Below are 10,206 nucleotides of genomic sequence, written 5' to 3'. Positions count from 1 at the left end.
TTGCAGAAATTAGTACATATTCTATCACTTTAATTTAATACTGTGCAGCTATAAATCAGCAATATCTATAATTCTTTGGTGATAAAGTATCCTCTGCTTATCTGGCTGTGGTATAACATGGATTTAATAAACCCTGATCATTTTGCCATTTACAGCAAAACAGCAAAGTTTTATTTTTAAAATACAATTTAAAAAACTTTTAGAAGTGCAATATTTAAAAATGCTCAGGGGCCTTTCAGAGACTAATCAGGTATTTCAGAGAAAATGCATTTGTTTAAATGATGATCTAACAGGAATGGAAAAGGAAACAGTAGAAACATGCATTTTGCAAATACAGAAGGGAGTAGTAAGATAGGTTGGGATTATACTGAAAGCAACAATGCATACAAAATGCAGAAAATAAATGCTTTTGCTGTATTAGCAAATGCCAAAGATACTTAGCAAAAACAATGAAATAATCCAAGAATTATCTGTTTGTTTTAGATGAGTAAAATATATGGATTATTTCAAGATTTTTAGGTCTATGATTTTAGATAAATCTTAATGGAAGAATTATTTTAGTACATATGAAACACTAAAACTAGTGATGGCAAACCTATGACATGCATGTCAAAGGTCACAAGCCGCAACCTTTTTGGTGATACACCAGTATTCACAAACACCCAACAACTATTCTTGATAGCATGCCCCTTTTTCATTGGAGGCTGCACAAGAATGGGGTATGCTCTCACGCAGCCTCCAGAAGTTGTATGTGAGGGCCTTGTTCTCTGGACACTGGAACCTCTGAAAATCTCATGGGAACAGAGCGTGCTTTCCACAATTTAAGAGCACGCTGCCTGAAGATCAGTGGAGCACAGCATAACCTGGGGACCGCTGGGCCATGGGGTCATTTGCACCATTCCCCAAGGCTTGTGTACCTGATGATGGCACTTGGGCTGAAATCAAGGTCTAGTCCTCAACTTCAGGCCCAGCCTCAGTGCTGCTACCGAGTGCCACTGTTCAGGGTGGCCTAGATGGCAGGAAGATATAAAATTGCCTAGGGAGATTCTCAGTCATCCATGTCATGGTTGTCCCAAAGGTACTTTTTTCCAGAGGCAACTGGACTTTCTGATTTTTCTTTGAAGACGTTTCGCTTCTCATCCAGAGTTGAAGGAGCTTCTTGGATAAGAAGTGAAACATCTTCAAAGAAAAACCAGAAAGTCCAGTTGCCTCTGGAAAAAAGTACCTTTGGGATAAGATAGAAAATTGTTTCTCTTGTTTGGTGGGAAGTTGATATGCCAGCCAAATCAAGTTAGGCATTTTCCTAACTGCCGTGCCTGAAATAATTGCCATTACTGCCCTAAACTATAAGTTAATTACAAGGATTCAGTTTGCAAAATATACTAGGATATACACTATTATCTGTATATACTATATATACAGTAGACACATATACAATGCAGCTGACTGATTTGGGGTTCATTTTTTCATGCAAACAACATATATGTTTGTAGAAAAACCAAGTTCATGTCACTATTTTGAGTTCAGCAATTAGAAATAAAAATGCAGTTAAGCATAACTACATATTCAATAGCAGCTGGAATAACACTATATAGTGCAGGATTAAAACATTTGACAAAATCCACCTCCTGCTATAACTCAAACCAGTCCAAGATGTGTCTGATTATTCTGAATTAGTGAACAGTCCTTTGGCTCTAGGTCATTTGTCTGTCTCTTCTCACTGGCTGCAATTCTAAATTCTTGGAGACTGACTAGACAAATCCCTGTAGTTTTCTTGGCAAGGGAAGAAATGGTTTGTATTTGTCTAAAGCCCATTAACTGGAAGTCCTTTTTAAATGTTTGAGTTGTGTATCCTTTATTTTCATTGCAGCTATAGATTTCCACAATCATTGATAGTTTCCTAACCACAGCACAGAGCTTCCAAATCTTGGAAATTGAATGATATACTGTATAATTGGCATTTAACCATCTATGACCCTTATATACGTGAGAAAAATTTAACAGGTTCTTACCTTTAGCAAACTCAATGTCTTCATAAATCCCTTTAAAAAAAAACTCGGGAAAAAGAAACTTCAGCTTACAAAATGCCCTTATTTCCTATTTACATTTTATAAGATCTAACTAAGGATAGTGTACATTTGTTCTTTATTATGTGAAAGAGAAGTAAAGGGATTCAACAGTAATTTCCAAGTTTTTGACATATTAGTGTGAAATTCTAAATTGTAGTGTTCTGGAAGGAAGAGGAATCAAGACTTTGGCTTGTGAAGCATTGACTTTAATTTCACCCTTTCCTTGCACTCTTACACCTATTTCAACACGGCATTACAGTGAAAGATGGAAACAAAAGCATTATTGATGACTTCTGTTACTAAAACATTCTAAGAGAACAAATAACTGTCATCCATTGAATTAAAATGTTGGAATGAAAATCACAGATTTTTCAAGAAATTTTTACTTTCAGAGTGAATGATTTGTCTCTTGAAAGAGAAAAAAATTAACCATAGTAGCAAATTGCATTAAATTATCTGGCCTAGAGAACAGAATGCTTATATAGAATTACAATCATCCGGCTTAGTGTATTCCAATCCATGACAGACATATCTGAGGACAAAACTAATATGAATGAAAATTAATAGATCTTACAAAACACACAGTTGACCAAAGTGCCTTTGAAACTCTAAAGTTCTTTAAACATAGAGACTTTACTTCTCATTATTATCAAATACAATAGAATGGGCAGGATGACCATGGCTAAAGGTTGCTGCAGTATAGTCCAACTGAACAATTTGAATAGCAGAAACTGCCTTGGATCAGAGTTCTTCAAACTGTGTTCCATGGAACCATACGATTCTGTAAGAACTTGATGCAGCTGAGTGAAAGAAATAAGGGGAAACCCAAACGTGTTCCTTTCCAAAAGGCAACTGGATTTTCTTGGGTTTTTATTTGAAAATGTTTTGCTTTTCATCCAAAAAGTTTCTTCAGTTCTTGAAGAAACTTAAAGAAACTGTAGAAGTTTTTTGGAAGAGTAGGGAACCTTTTAGACTCTAAGGACAAGGAAAAGTATACTCCCACAAAGCCATTTTTGGTCAGTACAGCTTTGTCTCTTGATGAGGGTTTCTAGGAATGTTTTTCCATTAGCAGGTTCCATGGGTTGAAAAAATGAAACTCCTGCTTTCAGCCACCTTTCCTTCTACAGTACATACTACCTTTGTAAGAAAGGCCTTTACATCAATTGCTCTGAGATCAAAAGCCCATTTCTCCTCTTTACATAGAATTCAAAATATTTCCTTGCTGAATATTTGACTTTTTAAATATAATATAGCTAGTAGCAATCTGGGATAATATTTTACTACTTCTTCTCCAATAACTGTATCTATTTCACTGGAAGATCCCTCCCCCCAAGTAGTGAATCCAACTTTTCCACTTTGACAAAGATAAGAAAAGATTAAACAAAGAGCCAATAATTTATTGGATAATCATATTGATTAAGTGATTTGTTTTTGCTTATAGTACAGCAAATCTAAACTAATGACACATAATACTAATTGCTTTTTTCCCAACAGGGAATGACAATCCTTAGACTGAACATTAAAATAAACAACTGTATCCTAGTTCTGTTATTACCATGGGATATATATTTAATAAATGAATAAGTAAAACTCTGTTCATCTACACTTGATAACAGAAAAAGAAATATTACAAATTTGTAAGCAAATGACCCTTTATTCTGCCGTTTTCCAAAGCAGCATGTGAACTCCCTAAGTAACAAAGGCCATTTACTACATGTTAAGTATTTTGTGAAAACATGAACAAGGGTTATAATCTTTATTGCCTCTTCCCTAGTTGCAAGCCTGTAAAGGAAATAGGGTTGTCACCAGCCCTGCTGTTCTCAGCTTGAGATAATAAAGAAATGAAATAGGACACAGAAACCTTTGATGTTCCCAGCCAAGTGATCAGAGGGAAAACCTTTGGGGGCCTGGAGGCTAGTTCCTTTCATGAGTTAGCAGTCTCTTGTTAAGTGTCCTCAGAGAAGGAGACTGCAATGTCATGTAGTAGGCTAAACAATACACCATACAGGTGTGACATGAATGTTGTATACAGAGTTTTAAACAATTGATTTTAAGACAATAATCAGATGTCTTGATTAAATTGTAGTGTTTTTTTTAATGAATCTAATGGCCACTATTTCACATTTGGACAAATAATAAATCAACTCTGTGGAATAAGATGGTACAAATTAATTAACTGCATATTCTATCATAGCATATCATATGAACTCTATTTATAAATTGGCCCACCAACAGTTACACATTAATAATGTTGAATTTTTAGCTATAAATGTTTGGAAATCTTGTTATAAGAACAAGACTATGAACTAGAAAAACTATTATTAGTGCTAATAGCAGTACTTATCAGATGATTGAGAGGAAATTAAAATGATTTTATTACTTCCTCAAGGGTTTGTGGTTTCCTTCTCCAAAGGACATGCTTTCCTTTATCCCTGCTATAAAAACTAGACCTAAAGTCTGTTCCTCTTTCAAACAGTGGTTACACATGAGTAGTTCTTTTTCTTAAGTAGCTACTTCTATGTAAATAGTTTCTAGTACCAATAAGAAGTTTTTATCCTTTTCCCCCTTGAAATTAAAAAAAAAACACACAAATTGCAAAAGTATAGGAAAGTTAAAACTAGAGTTGTGTTTGGACTCTGTAAAATTAATGTGGCATGATTTCATAATGGAAGCTTAGTACAGGATACACAAGCACATATACAATTATGTTTTTCACAGCATTATTCCTAAGCATGTTAGTATTATTCTATTTAAACCACTGAATAAATAACTTGATATAACGTGTTTACATTACTTTGATGCACAATAATTCTCACATTTATTTACATTCCTTGAGCTTGGAACTTCCCATCAAGAGCAATCATGTATGTTAAAGCTACATAAATGTAGCGGTAAATGTACAATTTTTTAAAATCTTGCCTCTGTAAACTGTTTTGTAATAAACCCAAACTAGAATTGCCACAAGGTGAAACTTATTAGCTTTATCACTAGGGGTCCCCTCAAAAAATGTATTTCCCTTCAACTTTTATGCATTACAGCAAGGGTGTCAGACTGAAGGGCCGGGGGCCAGATCTGGCCCGCAGAATATTTATACCTGGCTCGCGGGTCACCCTGGAAACAGCAAAGGACCGGCCCACAATGCTTCAGCCATCAAAAATGGAACTTGGGAGGGCCACGTGTGGTCCTCCAGAGCTCCATTTTTGCTGAAAGAGGGTTCCAGGAGGCTGTGGCAGCTGAAAATGGAGCTCGGGAGCCCATTTTCGCTTGCAGAGGACTTGGACCGCCATAGGCAATCCTGACGCAAGTGATGTCAAGCTGGTGACGCCCACCCTGGCCACACCCACCCTGGCTCCCAGAGGTCAAACACAACCCTGATGTGGCCTTCAATGAAATTGAGTTTGATACCCCTGCACCACAGTATCCCAGAAATCAATCTCTATCTTTATTTACCATATTTTTAAAAATTCCCCTACATTTAGATACAATACAATAGCAGAGTTGGAAGGGACCTTGGAGGTCTTCTAGTCCATCCCCCTGCCTAGGCAGGAAACCCTTTACCGTTTCAGACAAATGGCTAGCCAACATCTTCTTAAAGACTTCCAGTGTTTGGGCATTCACAACTTCTGGAGGCAAGCTGTTCTACTGATTAATTGTTCTAACTGTCAGGAAATTTCTCCTCAGTTCTAAGTTGCTTCTCTTCTTGATTAGTTTCCACCCATTGCTTCTTGTTCTACCCTCAGGTACCTTGAAAATAGTTTGAGTCCCTCTTCTTTGTAGCAAACCCTGAGATATTGGAACACTGCTATTTCTGAAAGTACTAGAATGGAATCACTGAAAGAACTGAAACACTAACTTGTAATTTAATCAAATAAGAACAAATCTGCAGTTGTATTTAGTCACCTAAAAATCTATCTACACTTGTGAGTCATATATTTGCATCACCTCACAAACACTTTTAACATCCATTACTAAATTTTCAACATCCATTATATTTTCAGGTACTTATAGCTTATTAAAAATTAAGTCTTCTAGTATTGAAACACATAATTTTCTAATGACAGATGAACTGCGTATGTAGTCACATATACTAATTCAATTTAATCATGGTTTTTGAATAAGCTGCAAAAGACTGGGTGACATTTAACCCAAACCAGATAAACCACATTACGTTTTACCTTGATGTATGATCCGTTGAGACTGCTAAATTTGAAATGAACAGAAATGAGGCTGTTTCACATTTAAATTAATGGAAAGAGATAGAGGATAACATTTAGAAGGCAGCCTTATGCGTATTGTTTCATGAGGAACAAATTATCTGGAAAAGGTAACAAAGAATTTTATGGCAGTTTAAAAGCTAACTCATTTATTAAGGTACAAATGTTTGCAGGTACAGTCCCATTCATCAACTGCATGGAGTAGAACCCTGAAAGATGGAAGTGTGTGTGGTGTGTGTGTGTATGTGTGTGTGTACCTACATTCATATATGTATATCTTTATTATGTGCCCAGAATTGATTGGAGTTCTTTGATTATGTACCACCATGTCAACTCTTAGTAACCACAGATCGATTTTCTCCATGAGGATCTGTCCCAGTGGTGGGTTCTGGATTCTGTTCCAACCGGTACGGTTGGAACGGCCCCGGCGTCATCCACATGCACATGCGCTCAGTGTGCGTATGTGTTGTAGCTGGAAATGACGCTTCTGCAAGCCTCCACAATGCTCCAGCTGCTTGGCGGAGCACCGTGCAGGCACTGTACGTGCCATGTGCGTGCACGGAAGCGCTAACAGCTTTAAAACACAGTAAGGAGCGTGGGTGGGCGAGTGGGCCCTCCAGAGCACCATACCGGAACGGTACCTGGTGCTCCGGGCAGGCTCCAGTATGTTCGTACCACGGTGTACCGCCTGCAACCCACCACCGATCTGTCCCCAACATGGTCCTTCAGGTCTTTCCATGGTGCTGCCATTGTCACTGTGAGTCCATTGTTCCTTTGGCTGCTGGTCCTTCTTGCCATCTTTTTCCAGCATTAGAGCCTTCTCCAGAGACTGGGTCTTTGCCTAATGTGTCCAACATAAGAACTTAGTCCCTTGTACCTGCAGCCAGCACTCTGGTATGATTTGTCCAGTGATAATTTATTTTTTCCCCTCCTTCACTAGCCAGGAATTCTCACAAATCTTCCCAACATTAAAGTTCAAAAGCATCAATACTCTTTCTATTCTCCTTCAAATCTCTGTAAATTAAGATACCATTCAATGGGAGGGGTGGTGGGAGGAGGTTACAGCTGCTAGAAGTAGTAAGATTAGGGCGAAATGAAGAGAAGAAAATATAGACCGAGACTAAACATACTAAAATAACTCTTAAATAAAACTATCGGATTGCAACATTCATTTAAGCTGAAGCATCTACCGGTATTTTCGGGGTTGTCTAGGTAGGACATTCCGGAGACCTTTCTTTTGAAATAATAATAAAAAAAACCCTCGCATCGGATCTGCCATCTTAAGAGCCACCGATTCCAGTCAGTAGAGGTCGCCCGCCAACCGGACAGGTAATCGGAGAGTCGAGGAGAAATAAGTCGGGGCTGGTGGTCGGCAATTAGGTTCCGGCCTCCCTTTGCCGGAGCGGGATCCTCCTGCCCGGAAGCTCCACCTTGTCCCGGGTGTGCGAGGCGAGGGGAGGGGAGGCGAGGGGTGGGGCTGGCTTTGGCGGCTTGGCTGGGTTGGGCTAAGAGGTTTCTGGAGCTTTTTCTGAACAGCATGGAGTGAAAGCTGGTGCCAAGGCCGAAGTTGCCCGGGCGCAACGGAAAAAGAAATCAAACCGGTGCAGCGTTGATCGCAGAGATGGCGAGGGGAGCCCCCCTCCTCCTCCTCCAGCTTCTTGGTGAGTGCGAGGCGAAAAAAAAGACACATAAGGGACCCTCTGACTCGTCGCCCCTCGTTCTCGTGCCCGTCCGCCTGCCGGTCTGCCTTGCGAATCCAAACCGGGCGTCCCGCGCGGCCGTTCTTTCCCTTTTACTTTGTTTGGGCTGGAGAGAACGGGGAGCCCCCATTTTATGCCTCCGTCCGGAGGCGGCGTGGGGGAGCGGAGGGGTGTTTTGGAGAGAACAAGGAGGGGGAAACAAGTCGGTCCTCGCCCTGCCTCTTTGAGCCGCCGTGGATGCGCTTTCTTCGAGGCGCTGAAAGTGGACCCCAATCCGGCGTGGCGCGAGGGAGCTTGTGGGGCTCTTTCGGGCTGTATTAGAAAGTAGCAGCTCTGCTGCTGGGGGAGAGATGTGCGCGCGTTTGTATGTGAGTTTAAAAAAAGCCCACCGCGTTAGCAGGATTATGGCTAACCACCCCCTTTCAAGGGGTTCCTTTGTGTCCGCCGGAGATGTTGGAGGGAGCTGGGAAGTGGATGCCGAGAGTCGGTGTCTCTTTCCCGCTCTCTCTCTCCCCGCAGCCATTTGGTGCCAAGACTCAATCAAGCCCCTCGGCGTCCGTAAGGGATTTCTTTCCATCGCCCGCCGCCGCTGCCACAACAGCGTCTCCCCCTTTTCTCCTCCCCTGCTTCATTAGACCAGGCCCAGCAATTGCTCGGTGCCATTCAGACTGAACAGCGGGATCTTTCTCAAGCTGGCAGGCAACATTTCTTCTGGCTCGCTCTAACGCATTGGTTTGAAACTGCTCCAAGAAAGACGAGAAAGGGGTGGCTGGCGGAATGGGGGGTGGGGTGGGGGAATAGATGCCAGCGCCTTTCTTTTGCTCTATCCGTGTGTTCAGAGAAATGTTAAGATTCCATTCTTGATTCCGATAATAAATCTCTCCGCTGCCCTACTAATGAATGGTCCTGAGAAGTAAGTGCCAGGTTAAATAAAGCAATATTTATTACTGGACAATCCTACATGTGCTCTTTCATAAACAATTTTGAGTTGAAAATTTCCTTAGTAAGAATTCTCAGGATTTTCTATGTCTTCTTCTGAACCAATGTCATTAATAAATGTAAGCCTCTAAAGCAGTTGTGACAACTTTCGGTCTAATTTAAACTTTGATGATAGGTGCTGAATTTCAGACTATACCCTGAAATTTTAATTAACATAGTTCCATATATGGTGGAATCAGACTATCTTGCCTGAGAAACTTGGCTAATGTTTAAATCTATGGAGATGAGAGATTGGGAGATTTCTTTTAATTCACCTTTCCAGTAATAACTCCCTTTGATTAATTAGAAGTGCCAAATAGTTTGTTATATTATATACATATATAGGAATGAGATTATTGGCACATCTGTAATCTAGTGTTGATAGAAGATTGTGAATTTGAATATGAGTGAAATCTCTGAATAAGTTAGGTGTATCATGCCGGATTAGTAGCTGGCATGTTATATATCTGAATTGCCTTTGCTCTATATGATTTCTTGATATTAAGAATCCAAAAAAGGCCTTGCAGCAGTTTTAATCTTGGAGATGATAATCTTAACTGAAAGTTGCTTCACATATTAGAGAATTATCTGGTACAGTACTTAGGTTATACAGTGTGCAAAATAAAGCAAATAATCTCTCAACATTGTTAATGTTTTGTCCTCCAACAAGCAATAAAATTTTATAATAATAAATTGTGCTATTGCTGTTAGAAATTTGCACTGTTGGCATACTTGTCAAAATGTTGAATTCTAGTAATCAAGATCATTTTTAATTCTTTATCAATGAAAAATGCTTTTCATCAGTACATGAAATAATTGTGCAAAATAGCACTTGTATTTAATGCTTAATATTTTCTTTGAGTTTCATGTCATAATATATCTGATTTCAATATGTAATATATACTCACTAAATAGAGTGGAAAAAATTGTGAAATTTTAACAGATATTGATATTTTTCTGTGAAGATTTTTGTCATGTGTTATATTTAAATTTGTAAGATATTTTTTATCAATGGATGATTTGGATTTCAGGAAGAATTCATCTTGAGAGCAAATAGAACTATATTGTGGCTTGAAAGGATTTTGAGGGAAATTAGTTTTCAATCATAAACTGGGTTCATGCGTTCTGTTCAGCTATGGCTTGTTTTTACCCATGTTTTGGTAAATCTCAGGTGACTGAGTTTTTATACTTAGTTCAAGTATGGTATATGGAATGAACTACAGTTAGGACCAAATGTTATAAGCC

At 39.2% G+C, this 10,206-nt stretch overlaps 1 protein-coding gene across 1 annotated transcript in view; it reads left to right on the top strand.

Moving 5' to 3' along the window:
• The first annotated feature begins 6,983 nt into the window (after positions 1-6,983).
• The window catches only part of PTK7 (protein tyrosine kinase 7 (inactive)), a 92,776-nt gene continuing 89,553 nt past the window's right edge, over positions 6,984-10,206 (top strand). The window contains exon 1 of the mRNA XM_032216604.1: positions 6,984-7,944. Within this exon, the coding sequence (XP_032072495.1) occupies positions 7,905-7,944 (40 nt within the window). The 5' untranslated portion in view covers positions 6,984-7,904. The remainder of the gene's footprint in view (positions 7,945-10,206) is intronic.

The sequence above is a fragment of the Thamnophis elegans genome, chromosome 4 (assembly GCF_009769535.1).
Source record: "Thamnophis elegans isolate rThaEle1 chromosome 4, rThaEle1.pri, whole genome shotgun sequence".
Classification (NCBI taxonomy): domain Eukaryota; kingdom Metazoa; phylum Chordata; class Lepidosauria; order Squamata; family Colubridae; genus Thamnophis; species Thamnophis elegans.
This window is presented reverse-complemented; position numbering and strand designations above follow the sequence as displayed.